The sequence below is a fragment of the Acanthochromis polyacanthus genome, chromosome 1, assembly GCF_021347895.1.
Source record: "Acanthochromis polyacanthus isolate Apoly-LR-REF ecotype Palm Island chromosome 1, KAUST_Apoly_ChrSc, whole genome shotgun sequence".
NCBI classification, from domain to species: domain Eukaryota; kingdom Metazoa; phylum Chordata; class Actinopteri; family Pomacentridae; genus Acanthochromis; species Acanthochromis polyacanthus.
Genome location: NC_067113.1, coordinates 23,908,579 through 23,932,011, shown reverse-complemented (window position 1 = coordinate 23,932,011; position 23,433 = coordinate 23,908,579). Strand labels below are relative to the sequence as shown.

At 38.0% G+C, this 23,433-nt stretch overlaps 1 protein-coding gene across 2 annotated transcripts in view; it reads left to right on the top strand.

Moving 5' to 3' along the window:
- Nucleotides 1–23,433, top strand: part of stxbp6 (syntaxin binding protein 6 (amisyn)) — a 65,955-nt gene that overhangs the window by 29,140 nt on the left and 13,382 nt on the right. For both annotated transcript variants that reach the window (XM_051956560.1, XM_022214987.2), the window contains exons 3-4: nt 21,520–21,650; nt 21,836–22,001. In XM_051956560.1, coding sequence (XP_051812520.1) covers nt 21,520–21,650; nt 21,836–22,001 — 297 coding nt within the window. The remainder of the gene's footprint in view (nt 1–21,519; nt 21,651–21,835; nt 22,002–23,433) is intronic.

Here is a 23,433-nt window from a genome sequence, read left to right as displayed (position 1 = left end):
CCCAGAGCAACCTCCAAAGAAATTAAAGGTGAACTCCAAGGCCAAGGTACATCAGTGTCAGATCGCACCATTCGTCGTTGTTTGAGCCAAAGTGGACTTCATGGGAGACGACCAAGGAGGACACCACTGCTGAAAAAAACTCATAAAAAAGCCAGACTGGAATTTGCAAAAATGCATGTTGACAAGCCACAAAGCTTCTGGGAGAATGCCCTTTGGACAGATGAGACCAAACTGGAGCTTTTTGGTAAGGCACATCAACTCTATGTTCATAGACTCAAAAACCAAGCATACGAAGAAAAGAACACTGTCCCTACGGTGAAACATGGAGGAGGCTCAGTAATGTTTTGGGGCTGCTTTGCTGCATCTGGCACAGGGTGTCTTGAAAGTGTGCAAGGTACGATGAAATCTGAAGACTATCAAGGCATTCTGGAGAGAAATGTGCTGCCTAGTGTCAGAAAGCTTGGTCTCAGTCGCAGGTCATGGGTCTTCCAACAGGACAACGATCCAAAACACACAGCCAAAAACACCCAAGAATGGCTGAGAGAAAAGCGTTGGACTATTCTAAAGTGGCCTTCTATGAGCCCAGATCTGAATCCCATTGAACATATGTGGAAGGAGCTGAAACATGCCATTTGGAGAAGACACCCATCAAACCTGAGACAACTGGAGCTGGTTGCTCATGAGGAGTGGGCCAAAATACCTGTTGACAGCTGCAGAACGCTCATTGACAAATACAGAAATCGTTTAATTGCAGTGATTGCCTCAAAAGGTTGTGCAACAAAATATTAAGTTATGGGTACCATCATTTTTGTCCAGCCCTATTTCATTAGTTTGTTTTTTTAAATAATTATGTTAATCAACAATTCAAAAGTGATGGCTGATTTTGATTATTTAATTTTCAATAAATTTTTATTTATTGTTACTTTTGTGAGTTTCAAGTGATTTCAGTGAGAATTGTGGGTTTTTCCTTCTTTAACTGAGGGGTACCAACAATTTTGTCCACGTGTGTATATCCCGTCGGCATAAGTCCAAATACGTCTTTCTTCTCAATGAAACACTTCAGTGCCGTCCTTTGTTTATCTTTCAAGTTGAATTTTAGCTTCAAATCTTTAAGGGCTGTGGCCAAAGCTGAGTCGAAAGATAACTGTTTATTGTGTGCAGCCATCTTCTTGTCTATCCTTGTTTCTATGGTTGTTTCCGGTTGTTTCCGTCAGAATCGTTGCGCCTCTGTCGTCACTTAGTTACGCCCGCCTTCTGACTCTACACTTCATGGTGATTTGTCGGCCAGTTTTAGGAGCATCCAACCTCGAGGCTTACTGAGGGTAAATAGACCGACCCTGGCAGAGAATTAAATTCGTTGCCGTGGGTTGTCTACCGCGGCTAAGCTAGAAAAGTATTAAAAGAGAAACTCTTTTGTATCTGCTCTCCAAACTAAAAGGCGTTACCATGTCTAACACCATCATTTCTGTTGTGCTGGTTTTGAACAAGTTGTGCTTTAATCAAGGCCTGTCATGATGGTCATGAAATGAGCAAACAGACTGCAGGTCTTGCCAAAAAAACAAGCATGAAATGGAATTTGGCCTTTCCTGTTAAACTAATCAGAACTGTGAAATGAAATAATAATCAAAACAAGGCAGTTTGATTTTAATCCAAGAAAAAAAACTATCTGAAAGGGTGTTCTATATTAAATGCATATCTACTCTTGAAAATAGTATTGCTACACAAGTTTCTTAATTAACAGCTTTATGGCATTGTGCCATTTTTTTTTGTTTTCATGTGTGCTCATTTGTAGTTGATGTATTGTTTAGAGGAACTGTGATAATGAAGTTAATTTCAGCCTCACCCTGGACACAGCTGTTATGAGGCTTTATTTTCAGTATTTTTTTCTACTCTGTGACCTTTGAATGAACTGATAAAAGTTGAGATGGAGAGTTTACTTTGCATTACTGTCTCCTCCTCATGCAACCCATAACTCTTACAAACAACTGGGGGCTAAAGAGAGATAACTATCCCTCCCTGTATCTTTGATCTGTTTGTCCCTCCTCGCCCTTTTTCTGTGATGACTCTTTGATCCACTCCTGCACTCCATCCACCCATACACTCGCTTTCTTTACTTTAAAAAAAAAAAAAAAATCTTTGGCCTTCTTGTCATAGTCAATATCTGTTGGTCTTTATCTCTTACAAGTCCTTCATACAGCACTTCCTCAATTTGGTTCTTATCGATCATAATGACAAGCTGCAGTCTTTGGATGTGAAGTTTAGGAAGAAAAACACAGTGTTCCCTTGGAGGCCCATTTAAAGAAATTGAAAATGTGTGTCTGTACTTGGATGTGTGCGCATGCTTGTTACTTAAATTTATTTTTAGCATTATTAATAAAATTATTTTAAAGACCAGTCGTTAATTGATTTAATTATGTTAATATAATATGAATCAATTGAATGAATAATCTGGAAAAATAAGTTTTTCCTGATGCATGTGCTGTCGGAGTACTTGCTGTTTGTATAGTGTATGTGTGCAAAGTGTTGGCTGCATCTGGACATCTGAAGAGGGGTCTGTGTGGAGCCTTGGGGAATTGGGCAAATGACAAAATGTACTTCTTGCAGACCTGTGGGTGTGGAAAGCATGAAGTGACCCAAACTGTCAGAAGATGTGCTGTAGAAGTAGACTGTGTCCATTTGCTAAGTGATTGGAAAGGCTGTACAAATTGCAAAATGTTAAAATTCCGTAAATTATTGTCAGATGGCAGTCCAGTGTAGGTAGATGGCTGAGGCTCATACTATCGCTAAACTAACAGCCGCTGGGTTAATGCAGTCGGGGAGCTGAGTGCCAGGAATTTGTTTATTTTTAATTTTTTTGCAGCTGTTAACCATGCAACCATCCAGGACTAGCAGGATTCCAGATACACATGCTTTCCAGCAAAATTAAAACAACATTGAACTATTGATGCTCCCTGTCTGCTTTCACTGCCAAATACATTTTAGCTGTGGCAATAAATATTGAAATATTTCCAGGACAATTCAAGTTGGTGGAACATTATTTATGGGTATATTTTCCAACTGAGCAACCACTGTATTTTGATTTATTTTTCATGCCTAATCCACTACTGATTGTTTACAAGGCTATGTGTGACAAGTGGTTAAAACGTTGCTTCCCTAACATAAATTTGATTATTTTAAAGAGCAAATTAGAATTAAATTGATGTTTGTGGGAAGTGGTTTACTATGTTCCTTTTTGTTTTGTGTGCATGCTCTCTTTCTATCGTCCTTCAGAAGGGCAGCACGGTTTATGCTTGATACTTTAATAATGGTTTGACCTGAGGTGCTGGGTTCAGCTGTCTCTGTCACTTGCGCCTTAATGCTGAAAGTTGTTAAGATTTTTAAGTAGCCTTGCTGACAGGAATCCAAAGCTCGCATCAGTGATCAACACCACAGCAGTTTCACTTTGGCTTGGCTGCCAGTTGCCTGTCAATGAAAGACTAGGTTTAGTGCAGTGGACAGTAAAAACTAAACTGAGGAATGTTTAGAGAGTGCATCATCTGACTGTGGATCACTGTTTAAATAGTAAACCAAAAAAGACAAACAATAAAAAAAATAACATCAAGAAAACGTTTTCCAGAGTTTTAGTACAGATTCCAGATTTGCTTTACATTTGAAATTATTAGTAGCTAAAAATGTGCATACATACATCATTAATATAAACATATTAGGTATTATTTAACTTGAATTGTTATAAATAATTGTTATTTAGTGTCTTTGTCTAGTCTTGCTTACACAGTCAGATAAGAAAGATACAAAGAGACCAGTGATTGTGTTTGTTTCAATTAGTTATTTCAGAACCACTTGAAAGAGAGATTAGCAGAAGCGTGTATCTAGCAAGGAATGGCAATGCAGTTTTTTTAAAGGTACACTTAATCGAGTTTCTTAATAGCACCCCCAAATCTCCAACATTTTCTTGAATGATTGTTGTTTTGATCACAGCAGCACTGAGCAGTAGTAATTTAATATTTGGTGGCCACACTTTCACAGATAATCATCTTCGTTTGCATCCTCTATAATCTCTAGCAATCTGTTTCAACAGCAAATCAATCTGGTGCTGCTCTGTCATTACATGTCTGACTCTCTCTGACCAATTAAGCTTTGTTTTTGTTGCCTGGCCTCTGCACCAAAGGATCTGATCATGCATGTAAATGAATGAGTCTATGTTGAGAAGGCAGTGGAAAATAGGAGGTAATGGCCTCTGTGTTCATCTTGCTTGGCCTCTGTTGTCTGATCGATTAGCTTTAGAATAACAAACAAAAGTTCCTGAATAAAGTGCCCATTAGCTGTTGTGCAATAAGCTGATCCCTTTTTTCCCATATTGATTTTTTACAGCCAGGATTTTGGACGGAAAGCAGCATGCTTGTATCCAAGACTGTTGGCCTCTTTGATGATCTATTCCTGCTTTTGGCATTTAAGTCTGAGTTTCATCAGACTGTTGAATGGTGATGACAGATTTGTGAGGAGACATTTAGGCCTAAAGTCAGTAAAGTCAGTGCATATTTATAATGATTTAGCAGCTCTAGAAATATGGCTTTCCTGCATTAATGTATGTCAGTCACTGGTACAGACTCTGAGTGATTCTAAGTGATGGACTGTATGGTGTGACACATGCCAACATGAATCAAACTTACGTCTTTGAAGGGTTCATCAGCTATGCAGCACATGATTTGGTGACCATATGCATATGTTTTATGCTCATCACCAACACAATATCCAACAAAATTTGTAGATTTACAATATAACTTAGTGTGCAGTACTACTGGAAATTTAGATCGTTGATTGATTTAACCAATTATGTAAGTTAAGTTCAAATAATAAGCAGTTTATCTTTATATTAATACTTGATTACATTATTCATATCTATTATTCAGTTAATATCATGTTCCTGACTGATGACATACCATTCTAGCAATGTACACTAAATTAAGGCTTGCACTTTTGTGTATTGAAGTCGCACCTTTTCTTTATTACTCTTCTTGTTTTTACACAGACAGGGCTTGAAGCTTAAAAAGCTGATGGATTTTACACTTATGCCAAGTGTAATTGCAGTGTTAAATGAGGACAACTTGAAACAGCTGAAATATATTCTGCAATGTTCAGTCAGTGCATCATTTCCGACAAACTAAACAAGTAGCTTACAGCTGTACCTCTGTGATTCATGTTTTGCTTATTCCTGAAATAGAAAATTTTCCTTGTTGGTCTGTATTATTACATCTGTCAGTCTTCTTTTTGTTAGTCGTTAAGTTTAGGACAGAGTGCTGGGCTTTATTGCAACTCTGACAGCCAGATGGGGAGTCAGAGGCACTCAGCTTTATGAATCTGTGTATTTATATGATATCCCTTTGCAATGTGTTTATTGTGGAAATTCATATTGTAGTAATGTTGAAAAAGATCCACAGTTCTGCCTTGTTGGGCTGTCATGTTTTTTTATGCATGGTAGCAAGAGACCTGCCCACTTGATAACCCCAATGACTCACTCACCCTGGAAGTATGTAAGTAGAAAATATAGCTGCCAGTCTTGCAGATTAATGATACAGGAGGCTAATATTTTCAATGGTTTCTATTTGCATTGTAGCTTATTATGGCTTCATACTCTGAGGGATACATAGGGGGTTGCACTATAAATTGTCTTATTTATGGATTTATACTCCACAATCTCATTTGTCTGAGGTAAATACTTTACATTATACTGTTGGTTAATTTGGCAATGACAAATCTGCTGTAATTTCTATATTCCACATATGAAGTAAATGCATAATACAGATATGCACTGTACAAAATTAAGTTATTTGAAAAGTTTTGTTACATTAGATATTTAAATATTAAATTTTTCAAAATATATATAAAAAACTGTAATGCTGTTTTACATATTTTTACATATTTTTCTTCTTTTTCAAACAACTTTTTTCTTTTTGAATATTTACCATAAAATGATGCTTTTAAAAGACTCAAAAATGCCTTTAATTTTATAGCTATTTGCTGTTAATTAAAAAATTTGTGTATATGAAAGACTGAAAAATTGCAAAAAGGGTAAGCTTTTTATTTTTCTTACATTTTTTTTCCTGTTTTGTTAAATTACAAATAATGTCTAGTAAAATGTCAGTTTACACATTTACTGTAAAAATGTTTCAATATTTGTCTGCTTTTAAACATTTTTTTCTGGCATACTTGCTGCCAGAAGTTCCTTCAGTGGACCATTTACCATTTTAACAGCCAGACATTTCACTCATGAGTTTATAGAGAACATAAACAGAGTTAAAAGGAGAGTGAAAGTTGGACTTACATTGAACCATGGAGACATAAACCCAACTCTAAATGAATAATGTTACCCTATAGCTTTGTGTAAATGTACGTATTTTCTAAGAAGTTTGCCAAATAAGGTTAAAAAGTGATACTGTGTGTCAGTGTTGTAACAGCTTGTTATTGGTGCTCTTAAAGTCACCACAAAAAATAGTTGGATGTTTAAAAAATAAATCAGTTTGACTCTCTGTTTGATAGCTCCATTTCTGAAATGCTCTTTAAGTTTTGTAATATTTTTTCTCACTAACCAGCTGCGTCATGCCCTTTGCCCATTTCTTCTCTGGTCATGCTTACAGTGCAGCATTCACTGCAGCCTAGTGTGCCTGTGAGTGGCATCCATGTTAATTGTGGTAATGAAGGTCACCCAGAGGAGCAGCTGGAGTCTCTCTCTGTATCTACAACACATCCTGTAGGGAAGTTGCTGCCTGGTGCGAACCTCACCAGGACATCAAAAAACACCATATGCTCCCCACCCACCACCTCACACCTTTCTCAGGCTTGCCACTGAGAAATTCAATCACAGAGCCCAGAGCCAGGCAAGATATGTGAGGTACTACTGAGTTTCCTTTTCAAAGTTGGCTCCAATGAGACAGATATGTGGACTAAAATGAACTCAAGAAACTTCACTCTCTGTCATTTGCAGTGATGCAATTTAAAGATTTCATCATAATTAGCGTATGACTTTAGTTGTGGCCAAAAACATGTTTTCATTGTAACCTCCAAATTAAATCAGTTATTCCTTGAGTCCAAGTGGACGTTTGTGCCAGATGTTACGAAATTCGCTCCAGGCATTCAAGAGATATTGTATTCACAAGAATAAGACGGATGGACAGCCAACCCAAAAACATAATGCTTCTGCGACGACAACATCCGAAGCTGGAGGCATTATGATGCACAACTCTGAGATACCCAAATTGTTATCAAGCAGATATAGCTGCAATAGTTTTAGCCCCTAATTGCTATCGAAAGCAATCTGAAAATCCCAGTAGAGTTATATCTGACCATCTAAAAAATGTTGCAGTAACTTCATACTCAAACAGTTTGCACCTCTTCTGCCTAACTTTATGCACATTGTTATTGTGCATTTCAGAGGCATGTTGTCATGGCTACAGAAACAGTTTGTGATGATTGACAGGACATGTCCAGTTGTTGTTTTCCACCATTTGCTTAGCATTATGTTTAGTTCTGTACCTGATGGTTTAAATTGTTAATTTAAGTGATTCAGACTGGATGCCTTCAGGAAACTAAGTAATATTGTTTTTTATGGAGCACAGTACAGACTGTCGTACTGGTGTTCTTCTGATAGTTTACTCAGACCACAAAGCTGAAGAAATAACTGTAAGAGGTGCACATCATTATAGGTTGAGCTGTAGTCTCCTGTTGGTGTCTGGTTGAAAACCGTTTTGAAATTAAAGTAGTTCTGAGCACAATGACAGTGTATTCTTGAGATAATCCAAAGAATTTCTATTTCACACCGTATAAAAAGCATTATGATCTTCAAAGTTTGGGGAATTATTTACCTTCGTATCATGAAACTCTGGAATGTACCGATTTTCTGGACAGCATTGAAGCAATATCAATTACAAGATCTGTACTGCGAAGGAGAATCAACTCCTCATTGTCGTGCATACTGTTGATGATTGTTTGTGAATATGCATATAGCTGCACATTCTTCAGATTTATGTGCAAACCTGTACTCAGTGTGGCCCATTTGCACATAAAGCTTTAAACTAGGAAAAAGAACTGCATATTTTTTTCATAGTACATGTTCAAGCCAGCACCAGGCAGTCAGGCTGCTTGGAGTTTAGCGTTTGTCTGGAATCTCAGGATTTAAAGGTTAGACGGGATGTGGACTGGCACCTTGGCATCTCACTCTCTCCAGGCACCTGTGTGGCTGAACAGGCCTGGTGACAGCAGACTGCAGGGACTCCAGTGGTCTACTGTTGAGACTTCCTCTGACATTCCCTGGGTGGGCTTTGCTCTGGTATTTCACATTAAGGGCATGGCTTAGCACCCCTGGAGCCTCCCTGACAATGCTGTATCAATACACACTGTGTTGCAGCTGTATACCAAGGACACACTTGCACCTACAGAGAAAAAATCGTATTTGTTGAACATTTTCTCTTTAGTTTTAGGAAGCAAGTGTGACATGATGAGCTTAAATGCAAAACAGCAGAGGCTTTCGTTTTTCCACTTGTGCCTGACACAGTGCAAAAGACGGAAGGAAAGGAAGAATGATATCACAGTTTAATATCAATCTCACATCCTCCAGCTGTTTTCCTGCCACATGAAACATCATTCATGGAAAGACCAGATGGAAACCCACTGACTGAGGGAACAAATCAAAGTCTTCCTGCATGCTCATGATCCATCCTGATTCCTAGCAGAGTAGCAATCTGTCCCCTTCAATCACACTATGTCTCGATGTGCATGTATGTGTGTTTGTGACAGGCCCCCGAGAGAAATGTTCATTTAATAGTTGCTTTTTACTGTCATATGGTTGTTAGGCTGTTACTCCTTCTGTTCAAATGAATTTAGGCTTAAGCTCAAGGTATTTTAAATTAGCGGAAGACTTTTCAGGAAATATACTTGTTTGCCCAAAGCCTCTGCCAGATGTTGATTGATATCACTTTAATGCTTTCTGTGAAAGTACAGTTCTTCTTGCTTGTAAAGGTCTGACTGGTTATTGATAACTTAAACCAGACCTCACTACATTAAATAAAATCACACTGTCAGTGAACAGAGTTGGACTCACCCAGGTGTCTACTTTTAGATTGACAGTACGCATTCGTCGTAGATACAAAATGTACACTCTGTTTATTCTTTGTATATGTCTGAGACAGACCTCAACCGTGTCACGTAGCCGAGTGTTATAGTCTCTTCCTCTGTTTAATGTCACTGCACAAATATGTTCACAATGTCCAGTTGTAAATGTTTATGTAGTGAGATCACCCTCTGCTTGTTTTTATCCATGGCATGATTATTAAGTCATTCGTTTTCCTCTCCGCTTCTGCTTTAACAAATTGTTCCTCAGACAAAACAACAGTAAAGGTAAAAAGCGACAAATGTTCTCATGGTTTAGAGTGTTTGTGACATTATAATGTAGTGAATTTTGTGAACACTTTCTTTTGGATAACCTTTTACTATTTACTTGACCTCAACAACTGAGCAAATAACTTTGGAAACTTCCCCTTCGTTAATCATCAATTTCCAGTTTTATTTGGTACATATGTGTCTTACTGACCATTTAATTGCCTACATCTGTCGCCATTGCGTCATCTTTGACCTCAGGTTATGTCATCTGTATTCTTTTAGAGATGACTATTGTGATTGTAGGCAGCAAATAAGGGGCTCATCTGAGGGAAAGCTCTATCTAGCAGAGACATGAATTATAAGCCTTTGGGCTTCTATTATGGTCATATTTTTTTCTCTGTACAGCTACAGTTGGTGTGGAGAAACTAATCCAGGTTTCTTAAATTTAAAATGCTCTTTGAATAACTCCTGTCCCTTAGGTAGCATACATTACGGAGCCTTCTGTTCTGTGCAAATGGATGATTTACTAAATGACATTTGTTGCTCAGCTAACTATCTGCTTGACCTTGATCATAATTTAGTCTTTCATTTCTAGACGGCGTTCTGTATCACGAGCCCTAATGGAGACTCAAAGAGTCGTTCTGTCATCTATCACAAACCCTAGCATTATTAGAACTTAAACAGTTTCAGCTAGTGTGAGAAATTAGCAGTGCGAAGAAAGTTTTTTTATGGCACATGTAGCAGTGAAGTTCACACAACTGCTTGAGACTGAGCTCTGTGTCATCTTTTATAGCAGAGGATGAGAAAGCAGTCAGTTTTCAAGTGTTTGGATGGCCACATTCATTCCCACTGACCTAACCATGGCAAAATGTGTAAAACCAATCAAAGATCCCATTTAGATTTAGACTTTATACTGTGTGAAGTTGCATGTACTCCACGTGAAATATTGAGCTCACCCTATAATCCTGAGGATGCCTATAAAGTGTCGATCTAATCCTGCCTGTGTACAGTATGGGGTGGGAATTGTGAAAGTAAAACTTACTTGGTCTCTGACATACAAAACCGCATAAATTCATGCACTCATATTCACATACAACTGTAAGCCGCTGCTATGTGTTTTTGTGTGTAATATGTTTTCCTCTTGAACAAAAGCTACAGCATGTCCTTTGAAACAGGAACAGCAAACAAATGCCAATGCTTTTTATAGCCGTAATCCTATGAAAAGTAGACAGTGTATCAAAGCTGAAGGAACAAAGTTCCCTGCGGCATAGTACTACATGGTGTAATCATTTTCTTTGCTATTCAGAAAATCTCTTATGCTGTTGTAAAAATATCTTACTTTGAATTGATCTATCACAGTCATGACAGTGAAAGTTGTCTGTTTTATTAAGGTTTCCTGAAACTCTATGAGCAGCAAGTGCTTTTGGATATTGGAGAGAGTGCAATAATAAGCTCTCCTCTTCAGTGTTACATACAGACAAGTGCTTCACTAAACCTTGTCTAAAAGAGAACAGATGGGCCAGGAAATGAAACCTGGCAACATGCCTGAAATGTAATGCTTTGGTTCATCATTTGATTTCACTTTTTAGGATCTAAGGTAGAACGCACTGGAATGACTCACCAGTATTTAATCCAATTTTAGCAGACGTTTTAGTAATAGCTGTGACTAACTTAAAATGAGATGATGGATAAATTAGTGTCATAGCTGAGCAGTACATTTAAATTCCTAGATTGCAAATGTCCTATAAACCTAAAACCAGGCCACCCAGACGAGCGGTAATTACTTCTGTATCTCAACAGAGATCATGTATGATCAAGAATTGTGTAGGGAATCATATTGGAGCAAGTTAGATTTAGCTTAACAGGAAGAATAACACGATAAACTGTTGACATTGAGGTATTTCCCAGATATGTCTTGGGATTATGGCAAGACGGGGAATGTATGATTCTGGGATGAATGGCATATTTTGACCTTATCTGAATGCACCATCCATCTTTGCTCAGAAAGCAGTTATTACTAAAATAAATGTCCAGTCAAATAGTATCTAACCCAGCTTTGACTCAGGTTGTTTTCTGTTCCCGGCACTTCAGTTTAGGTCATCCTAAGGAAGTAAGTGTTGAGGAATGTGCCTTGTTTTGACTGTTTGAACTACCAGCACATGCTATACTGTGATGATATCCAGATTAGGTTTCTATGAGGTCTTTGTGTATTAATGTGCACCAGAACTTGATCTTTTTTGGATGCCTAGCTATGATTTCATTGCAAAATGTAATGACCTGACATCTTTGCATGCTTTTTTTTTGTCTCTGTCCCTCACTATCTTTGTTCACGTCTTACTTTTAGTACAATTAACTTTTATATATATACACATATATTTAAAATGTTAATTGGTTATCAAAAAGACATATAATAACATCTATGTTTTCTCTTTGAGTCAAGCAGAAACACGATCAGTCCAGGTTTTACAAGGCTTATAGGAAGCCTAGACAGGCAGATTTGCAGTAAATTCTTCCCATAGCATCACGGCAGGGAAGCCTCAGGTCGGTGCCCAAGTGTAATTAAATATTTCCTTGTATCCGTGGTCTCTGGCTCTAGAGGAATGTCTACTATGTGGGCTGGGGCCCAGCCTGAATAGTTGAGTTATAAAGTGGTCCATGGAGCACTAGGTGATGGATGATCTTAGGGGGTCATAATGTGAAATATAGACCTCACAAGGGACCTTGTGTTTTCTCTCTGGATGTGCTCAGTAGCAGGTGGCAAGATGAAAAAGAGAAATTCTATGACCTACCTCTGTGGAAAGTGAGATAGGTTCCTTCTGTGTCTTTTGATAATGATGTTTTCCCTTGTTTGTGTTTGTGGTTAGCTGTAATCTTTGTCTGACATGTTGTAGGTCCAAAACCATTCGTCACTGCAGTTGTGTTCACTTGAATTTGTCTTGAATAGTTAAAGAAGGGCATTCGCGCTGTAAAGTGCTTAATGCTTTTACACATTTCACACAACATTCACTACATACCCATTACTGTCAAAAATGAGAGAAATATGAAAACAAAACATGAAAATAGATGAACATTTCAACTCAGTCTTATTCTTTAATATTTTTGAGCCACTTTGATTATAACCGAACTTCAATATGTTCCAGTGCCTTTAAAGAGAGTTTTGATTTTGATTGGCTGACGCACATAATTTGTCAGGCCTCCAAAATCCTTTTAATGTTCTGTCCTTGGGTGAGTGTTATAATTGGATGGATAACTGATGTGACTGAAGGCAAAAGGCAGCTACAACAACTGTGCGTTTTTAAAAAGCTAATTTGGCTTTGGAGTTCTTATGTCTAAAGGAGCTCAGACAAAGGGAATGACTTGACTTCCAAAATATCAAATTAGGACACTACCTAGTTCTTTTGTGAATGTGTTTAAGCGTGATGCAAACATTAGGTTTATTTATATGTAAATGTCATTTCAGTCATCGTTACATTAATTAAAATACAAATTAATTTTTGTCTAATGCAAAAATGATATAATATTGTAGTCTTTCTCAACAATTAACTTTGCAGGGTTTCAATCACTGGAGTGGCTTTCAGCACTGCTATCTGCAAAGGTTTTTAGCTAATAGCAGTGCATATCCAAATTCAAAACGCAGTATGTTCAACCAGAATTCCAACATATTCCCTTATATTCCTATATAGCAAAATACCAAAACTTCATAAGTTTGTGCTGTCTTTCCTTTTATAAGGAGTCTCAGCTTTGTCCACTTGTAACAATTGGTTTTGTCAGATATCCAAGGATTATTTTACTCTAAGAATTGTGGAAGTCAAGTAGTTATTGCCAGCTATTCACTGAATAAAATCCTTTCATGGAATTAATGTTATTTAGTTGTAGCACAAACTGTATTGATTTTGTGTGAATCATGCAATACTAACCGTTTCCAGTCAAACAACTTGTAAAGTAGCTGAGATTTCGAACTGCCTGCTACTGTCTTTTTAAAGAGGTTTTATTGTTATACAAACAAATATAGGAATGAATGGCTTCATTGTGACTGTTATGTTAATCTAATGGTGTCTGTATCTGTTGTGTGAGTAACTTGTCACTCCTAACATTTGTAAGAAGCTGATCTCTGTTCTAGAGCTGTTATTCACCACGGTATATACACTCCCTGGCACTATTGGTGCCTTGTTACTGCATGGGCATCGTCCTGCCTGAGGAGGCCTTGTACACAGCAGTCACTTTCTTTTCAAACCCATGAATAGACTGTAGAGCCCTTTGTTTCAGGGCGTTGTTGCCAGTCTAGCCTGTGCTGTGGTTCATTGCTGTGACAGCTTCTTTCTGAAGATAACAGTGTGTTCCAGCTCAAGCAGAGTGGGGGGAGCTTTAAAATAGACCCTTAATCATAGACCCAGATGGAGAAAAGTGTTAGACATGCCCTCCGACGACAGCTCTAATAGCAAACCAAATTCAACCTGTGAGGCAAACTGTTCGGATGTTTACCTTTCAAGATAGTGTCCTTCGTACTGAGAAAACTGTTTTACATGCTGATCTCGTAGGCATAAATACAGCAAGCTATCATTTCAGGTTGTTATCTCCATAGGTAGCAAATATGTCCTTACTCATTTGATGTCGACTTTTTAGTTCTCCAAACTCACAAAGTGTTCTGCGCTGCTTACGCCTGCAGTGTGGAACTGTTGTCTCTCCCTTCTGACAGCGAGCAATTACACAATTGCTGTTGATGCATGCTTATGTCGTATACCTCGTTGTTGAATGCTTAATTTTAAAATCTTTCCTGAATGGTGAATTTATTTTTTAGACGGAGTATCAGAAACTTTTCTTGGGTGCTTCTGGGTTTTCAGTCTCCATCACTATGGTCGATTCACTCTTAAGCTCATTATTACTTATGCACCAGCTTGGTAATATCACTGCAGAAGCCAGATTAAAAACTTTGATACACTGCAAAATACAGAGTGATTTCCAGGGCCCTGATAGGCTCTGCACTCTAGCTTTTGCTGCGTTGGGCTGATGGTAAATCATGTGGGCTCATCTGTTTAGTTTGTCCAAACACATATGATCTATCCCTTGAGAGCATTCTTGTGTTACAAATGGAGAAAGGCCCTCAGCCAAGCCAAACAAACTACACTGCATTTCTTTGTTGTCCAGCACTTAGCATCCATTAACATTTCCTATTGTCCTAATGATATTGGATGGCGTTGCAGAATAAAACTCGCCTGTACCATGCTGTCCCTGAATATACGTGATCAGGTGTGTATTGTGCAATGCAAATCAGATCTCCATGACGACCATGTGTACTTAATGTTGGAGCATAGAAGCGATTGACTATTGACGGAGGCTTGATCTGTCAAGAGATCCTTAGCCCACCTGGTCGAGGACGAGGCTGTGAAATGCTTCTTTGAAGTAGAGCAGCATAGACTCAAATAATTGAAAACACACTTTCATCTTTTCAGACTAACAAGGCATCCTTAGACTTTGTCAGAAATAGCAACATAGAGGCTGATCTGTAGCTGCAGCTTGATCACAGATTGTCAAGACAAAGTTTAAAGTTGACGGAATTTTTTTGTTTCCAACAGCAGCAAAAGAATCTTGTTGAGAAGCAATTTATATGCGTCTTAGTGGGTGAATTTTGAAACAACTAAGGGCAGCGCTGTCTCTCTTAGAGTTTGCAGTTTCACATTATCTGCCATATCTGATGTTTGCTGATATGATCTTTTGTTATTCTGTGGTTTTATATTTTCATAGCTTTTCTCTGATGTGCCAAAATGTTGATGATTATCATGTTCCTGGCTCTTGGATGAAGATTTTTGATAAGCATCAGTGCTGACATGAGGATTATGTTGTATTATATAAGGGAAAGGAAGTTTTTCATTTCATGCCCATGTGGGTGGTCGGTCTTCCTTCTCTGTTTAATGGTGTCATCTGCCAGCTCAAATATTTCTACATCCCATTCTTGCCATGACTTAGTTTTTTTTGTAGATCATGTTTGCATGGTCAACATTTCCAAAAGGGCCTGCATACATTCACCATCAGCAATGCATACAATTCTTGCGTGATCAGTTATGTCATTACAGCTTTTGCTAGAACTCCTCCCGGTGCTCACATTTCTGTCCTAACAGCCACAACTATGATAATATTTCCTTGAGGGGAAGCCGATCCTGAGAATGTTGCCGCTGTGATGTCCGCAGTCTGTGAAGGGTGCAGTACTCGCACATAGCCAAGCACAACAAGGGATTGATCCACTGGAGGAAGTGAGAGCATGTCACCATAAGAACATGAGAAAGGAGCAGGACAGGAACCCCAGCATGGCCTTCCTCTGACAGCCAGCCCACATGGAAACAATGCATTTGGCAGCCTTTCAGTGGTTGTGGTCTTTTCATGATTCTATATATCTATTAGGTACCCGAGTGCTCTTTGCTCATTGTTAATGAGCTTTAATTTTGTACTCAGGGTGTGATTGCTGCAAAAAAGTGAGGAAAATGTGTCAGGAAGAGATAATGTGTTCATCCACCTCTGTCATTGTAAGAATTCTATTTTTTTTAAACTGATCAACTTAGGAAGTCCTCTGCACTGTGACCACACATCTGAAAATTCAACAAAAGTGGTGGTTTTGGGTGTTGTTTAGTTTAATAGTCTGGCTGAAGAATGTTACAGGATACAATCTAGGAGCTTAGTGTGACACTGGATACAATACATTGGTAAAATATGACTTAATATGTTTCATGATGTTAAATTTCTTACTCCTCTGTGATTTTGTCATGAGTCATATAAGGTAGGAGGTAGGATGAGGCCTCATTGATCCCACAGCAGGGAATGTTGTAGTACTACAGCAGCAAAGAGGATAGTGCAAATGTATAGGGAACATGGGCAGAAAAAGTAGAAAAACAACAGAAAGCAGACACAAGTGTTGTTGATATTGTACGGATTATTTCATTTGTGAAAATTCAGATATTGAGCAGATTTCTATAGACGTGGAAAATAAAGCTGTTACACGTGTCTATATATTGAAAAACAATGGTATTGTACAGATTCTTCCATGAGTTGCAATTCTAATACTGGAGAAATACTGATATTGCACAGATTTATCAATATTGCATAGGTTCTTCTGCCAGTAGGAAATACTGATATATCACAAATTGTTGTACATGTTGAGAAATTGATTTTGTACAGAGTTTTAGAATGTACAAAACATTCATAATGCACATCTTTGAAAATCTCTGCTTGCCTGTGGTCATTTTATTTATTTTTTTAACATATACTTCTCTAAAATATTTTTTCTCTTCATTCACAGTATGACTCCGTGACAACATTTTTAATGGCAACAACTTGAAGTTTCATGGTCAAAGAGCTGGAGCATACATTTTCTTTTACTTGATCACTATTTCAATAAAGTCAGCTCTTGGAACTTTCAGTAATTGTTTGAATATGCAAGGGAGCTACTCCGACAGTGTGGGAGTCAACAGCTGAATAAGAAATTGATTTGAGAGGCTCAAAGGTGTCTGGCAGCTTGATTAAGACCTCTCTCTTGATGTGTTGACAATTTAGCTCCATGGCCTTGAGACATTAGGTCTTTTTCACGTTTGCTAATGCATTTCAGTAGTCGAGTCTCTTTGCAATGCCATGGTTCTATTTAAAAAAAAAAAGAAAAGAAGATGAACAGAAAAACTGTGCTACCAGATTGACTTTCCTGTAATATTCCCTCCTCATGTGAGCAACTCGTCGTTTAGTATGCTCTTCTTATGTGTCATTTTTCCAGTGTTATGCATCTGTTATTTTAATCCTGGAGTCAATTTAATTGTTTTGAATGCAGACTTACCACAAAGCCTGTGATTTGGTAGTGTATATGCTAATTCAAGAAAACCTCAGTCAAAGGTGCTCAGGCTTAAGGGTCACACTCTGTGTTCATCTTCAGTAATTTTCTCTCAAACATTTTTTTTAATCATGTTGTGTACAGTATTCTTTTGGGGCTACTGAGCCATAACATCAGTGGCTGCTGCAGTAGATTGTAAACCTACTGTTGCTGTGTGTTTTTTTTTTTTAATACGTTGCTTTCACCTGCTAAGATTGACTGAGTCACAGTACATTTTGCAGTTGTAGCTCCTTCAATGTATTTGTGTTAAAAATATTCATGTTTGATGTATGATTGGGATAAAGGTCATACTAGTGACATGAGACAGGACTGTTTGGTAGATTAGTAATTTGCTATAAACCTTTTAATCATTCATTGATTGTACCCAAAGCTAAGGCTAATTATGCTTTTCTGTGTTTTAGAATCATATCCAATAAGCAATTTGAAGGCATAACTTGCACTTTTGGAAACGTGTATCATCTAAATTAAACCAAACTAAATCACAATTTTTTTTTGACATTTTATACTCCAAATGATTTCACCTGATTGAAAAAGTTTTCATCGTATCCACTGATAAAAAAAAAAAAAAAAAGATTAGTTCCTGTACTGTGCTGTACATTATGGATGTGATAAGATGGAGGCAAGGCTTTTAAGAAACGTGGGTTCTAGTTAAATTTATATTTTACTTGTAGCCATTTTCTTTATATCTCTCAGCTACCACTTATTAAGTGATAGCGATAAGACCCTACTTTTGCTTGAGTTTGAGGAAAGGAGTGGCTCTTTGCCCATGTACCACAAATGTAACTCGGAGACAAATTATTCTCGCTAGAAATTGGATAACCTCGGTTTCTAGACTTTCACCCTTCAACACATTGGTTCATTACATCCAGCTGTCATCCTCTTTATGAAATTTTCTGCTTTCTAGAGCTCTTATTAGCCTTCACTGTGACCCAAGACAGATGTGATCACTCATGTGTGTCATACCGAGCTTGTCTGTTCGGATGAAAATAAATTCTCAAAGCAAAGACAAGATGTGAGCGATGAAATGTCGGCTTGCTTTTTATCCGTCTTCCTCTGCCTCTGTCCCACCCTGGAAGTATCAACTGCAGCTGTCTAAATGGATACACAAAACATATCCAGACACCCTTCATCTCATGGGAGTTTGCTTACTGAGTGTATCACCTGATGTAACATTCAGCCCTACCTATATTTTCAAACTCATTTCCAGAGAAGGGTGTGGTAGATGTTTGACAAACTAAACCTGAACAACAGAGAAAATGGAACATGACAGTTAGCAGGATAGTGGTGGTTTTTGGAAGAGATGTGGAGTCAAAAGAAACTGCAGAGAACATTTTCCTCTCTCTGAGATGACACAATGGTAAATGTGGGAGAGCGGAAGCATAAGTTTGCTGTCGGGGTTAAAAAGGCAACACTGGAGCATGTTGGCCCTGAGAAAGACAAAGAGGACAAAGGGTCCAGCAACACACACGCATGCACACACACACACCCATCCAACAGTCCAAGCATATGTTGGAACTGGTGTAATCTCTATTAGGGAAGAGTCATACACAGAAATGTCTGGCAAGATAAACATTTCTACTACAATGCTGAGAGGAGTAGGGTGAAGCTGAGGACAAATTGATGCCATTACTGGACAATAGATGAGTCGTCAAAGTGAAGCTTTTAAAGCAGAATATGGACACAACAGATTGTGAGCAGTCTTTTCTGTATTACAAAAGATATGAACTTTTATTGCTGCATAACTAAGCATGATGATTGAAGCACCGGCATTTAAAACTGCACAATACCTGATTATTTTAATGGAACCACATTATATCACACATGCATCACTGTTTGTTTACATTTTCATTATTATGCCCATTTTTCTTTGGTGAGTAGTTTGAAGAAAATGCCATTAAATTTCAATGTAGTGCAATTTATTACCTGTTTAGATTCAGTCAGCAGTGAAGTGAAAGAAATACATTACTGTGATGCATAGACATGACTTGCATCCCATGCAGTGTTGTTACCATGACAGGACCAATATTACTGTTGATATTTCTCAAATTACTAGTGTGGGAAAAAATGCATTGTTTTAACCTTTAACACTATAAAACGGTTAAAGCACACAATTGATTAAAAAAACAAACAAAGTATTAAAATGAACGTGCTTCCAAAATTTCTGTATGTGTTTCAGTGTGTCCCTCTATACTTGCCCAAATCTTTTTTCAAATTGATTGATAGGGCTTTCGTCTCCTTTTTATGGAACGGTAAAAACCCTAGAGTTAGGTTAGAATTATTGCAGAGGCCAAGAACTCAGGGTGGTTTGGCCTTGCCAAGTCTTTGTCATTATTACTGGGCTGCAAATATCCAAAAGATTCTGTATTGGCTGCACACTCCAGATATGGATTGGTGTCAGCTAGAAGCCACATCTTGTATCTCAACATCACTTTCAGCACTGGTTACCTCCAGCCTTCCCCTCTCATTTTCACAACTGACGAAAAACCCAGTTGTTTATAATACTCTCCGAATATGGATCCAATGTAGGAAACATTTTGGGTTCCATCAGTTTCTTAAAATAAGTCCTATTTGTAATAACCATCTCTTTCCCCCTGCTGTATCAGACTCCGCATTTTTAATGTGGCAAAGACATGGTATTTCTAAATTTAAAGACATGTACATTAATGGTATATTTGCTAGTTTTGAGGATCTCTCACGTAAATTTAGTCTCCCCCAATCCAGTTTATTCCGCTACTTTCAAATTCGGCATTTTTTTCAGCACCATGACCCCAACTTTCCAAACATCCCATCTACCCCAGGTCTTGATATCATACTGCAACTCTCTGCTACTTCAAAATGTCTGATTTCTAAGATATGCTCTTATATTGCTTCCATTAAAAATGTGTCCCTTCAAAAAATTAAGGCAGACTGGGAGAGGGAATTAGGAGAGGTCATAGAAGAAGATATCTGGAGGTGTGCTCTACAAAGAGTAAATGACAGTACTTCTTGTGCCAGACTGAATATCATACAGTTTAAGGTTCTCCATCGGGTTCATCTCTCCAAAGAAAAACTTGCTAAAATATACCCCCAACTAAGTAATAGATGTGACAGATGTAGCTATGGTCCTGCCAATTTAACTCATATGTTTTGGTCTTGCCCTGCTCTGGTAACCTTTTGGACAGGAATTTTTAAAATGCTGTCAGGGGCACTTGGAGTTAACCTGATGACTGATGCCACAGTAGCTTTATTTGGTATTATAGAAAAACAACATTCTGACCTAAGGAAAAGACACAAAAACATTATTGCCTTTACAACACTGCTTGCACGCAGAAGAATATTACTACACTGGAAATCATCAAATCCACCCAAATTATCCACATGGTTGAGCGACTTGATGAATTTTATTCAACTAGAAAAGATAAAATATTCACTAAGAGGAAATAAGAGTAAATTTAATTTAATATGGGACCCAATTCTATCATATGTAGGGGGACTAGATGTCTTACCTGACAGCATTTAGCTGGCTCCTTTTGTAAGGGATACCTGTCTTACCCCAATCCCAGTCCATCTCAACATTCTATCTATATCTGTTTCTTGTATGTACATGTCGTGTTTTATAACCTTACTCTTTATTATTTATGTATACTTGGCATACTTAACAGTTATATCCCACACATATTTGTATATATAAAATAAGGTATAGTGTATCCTCACCTGAAAATGCTTAGTTGTTGTTATCTCTGTCATACCAACCTTTATACATTGAATTATGTGTCCTGGGTTTTTTTTTTTTTTTTTTTTTTTTGTTCTTTTGTGTTCTTTTTTTTCTTTTTTTTTTTTTTTTTTGGGGGGGGGGGGTTCCCTTGTTTCATTATAAAAAAAAGTGGAAATATGTATTGTAAGCATCTTGTCATTATGAGCGTGTACATTTCCAAATAAAAAGAAGTTAAAAAAAAAAAAAAAAAACAAACAAACAAAAAAACATGCTTACATATCTTGTCCGGTCATGGTTAGTCTGTCTTCTCATAGCAAGTCTTTATCACAGTCTCTGTGGGTGTTGGCTCCAAAATGTTAATGGATTTGATCCATGGTTAATGGATTTCTTTGTTTCTGCCGCCCACAGAAGGAAACGTCTGACTTTTGCTTGACTAATATTCTTCATGTGGTGACCTGAACTATCCAGTCTTATTCCAAACGTCCGACTGCCTCACATGCATAAGCTGTACATGTTTTAGAAGTTGTTGCTTAATTATTGCTGCAGCTGGCTTATCTGGTGTGTTTTATTATTTTTGTTTCCACAGTGACAAATAAGAAACCGTCCCAGCTATCCATCACTAAGGTCAAGCAGTTCCAAGGATCCTCTGCCTTTGTAAAGCGGTCTGGGTGGACAATCGACCAGCTACGGCAGGTCAATGGCATTGACCCCAATAAAGTATGTAATTTTAAATTCCCTTCATCCCCTGTATTAATAGAATTAATAATGCCAAGCACAACTGTAGGGTAAACATGAGTATTGCTGATAAAAACATTTTGCCTCTCTTGACCACTGATGTTTCCTTTCTCTTACTGCACTCTCACCTCTGACTCATGTTTCCCTTTTGTCATTTACTTTCCCAGGACTGTCCTGAGTTTGACCTGATGTTTGATAATGCGTTCGACCAGTGGGTTGCTAGTTCAGCAGGAGAGAAGTGCACCTTTATTCAGATTCTTCACCACACCTGCCAGCGATACAGCTCAGCACGGAAACCAGAGTTCGTCAACTGTCAGTCCAAACTGCTAGGCGGTAAGACATAAAAATTAAAACAAAAGCAAATGCACAAAAAAAAAACACACTTCTAACTGCACTTTGTTAATATGTCTGTTTGGAACCCAGTGGCACCACTGTGCCAGACTCACTGCTGTCAAACTGTGCTGTAAGCCAGTCTGAATCTAATTATGTGTGATGACAGCCAGCACCTGGTGTGTATGAAAATGTATGCTTATTCCTTGTACACAGCATCTGTTGTGTGCTCTGCTGAAGTGAGGTCAAAGAGGGTGTCCAATAAAATACATCAGCTGTGATTCAAAGCATTTGACACGAATCAACTGGGTTTACAGCACTAAGTGCAGCACTAAACAATAATTTTCACTAATTTGTGATGTTGACACATTTGATTGCATGCCTGATGTGTGAGACTCATTATTTTCATCAAAATAACATTAAACATCACGGTAAGAGATGTAACAGCCACTGATATTAAACCAGTGATGCAAAGCAGTCAACTGAAAGCTATCCTCTCCCTTTACAAATATTATTGATTTCATGCAAAACTAATACATATGCATCAAACAAGCCATTCCGTAACAAACTGTCAAACATTCCACCCATGTACAATGTAAATGTACAGCAAGAAAATTGATCATTTCCTGGCTGAAAGTGTTTTATTTACTGTAGGAGGGTTGTGGCGAAAGTGAGAATGCAGCTTCCTGGGTGGCTTAATCATATATTGATCTGTTTACCCCCAAGCCTCATCTTTGAGCAACATTCAGCCTGTTGTTTTATTCATCGCTTTATAAATGGAAACACCTCCCCAACCTGCCCCCTGCATGGTGTCCATCTGCCCCACACACACAGGAATCAATTATCAGAAATACGGTAGACTTTTCGGAACGCAAGAAAGTGTGGATTTTAAGGTTCAGCTGTTGAGCTGCCAATTAATCATTAATATGGGGGAAAATCACAATTAATGGCAACTCAGAGTCTCTTTGTACTGTAATTAATAACATACTGTGTGAAAGCGTTCAGTCCTCACACTAGAAAGAAAGACATTTTGTGGGAATATCTGGGTATTACTGGAAATAAAATATAATGCAGAGGTGAAATTATCAGAAATATATGTGTAGAGATATTGTAGTTTTTTCCAATTTCTCTTTTTTCTGTTTTTCCTACTTTATGTGTGGGAACCAGCTATCTATTCATTCATTCTGTCTGTTCAAAGCTGACAGTTCTTTCCACCATTATGTTACATTCCTTCAACCTCCCTCCTACTCTAAAAAACTATGTTCACATTTAATTCTCTTCAGCTGACCTTGGTGGATGCTATAGCCTCTGTATGTGTAGGTGGGAAGGTATCGGTGTCCTGAACCCGAGGAATGTGGATGTTGGTTGAGGAGTAGGATGGATTATAGAGTGTAAATGTTGCATATCAATCGCACGCCTCCAGTAGATCTGAAAA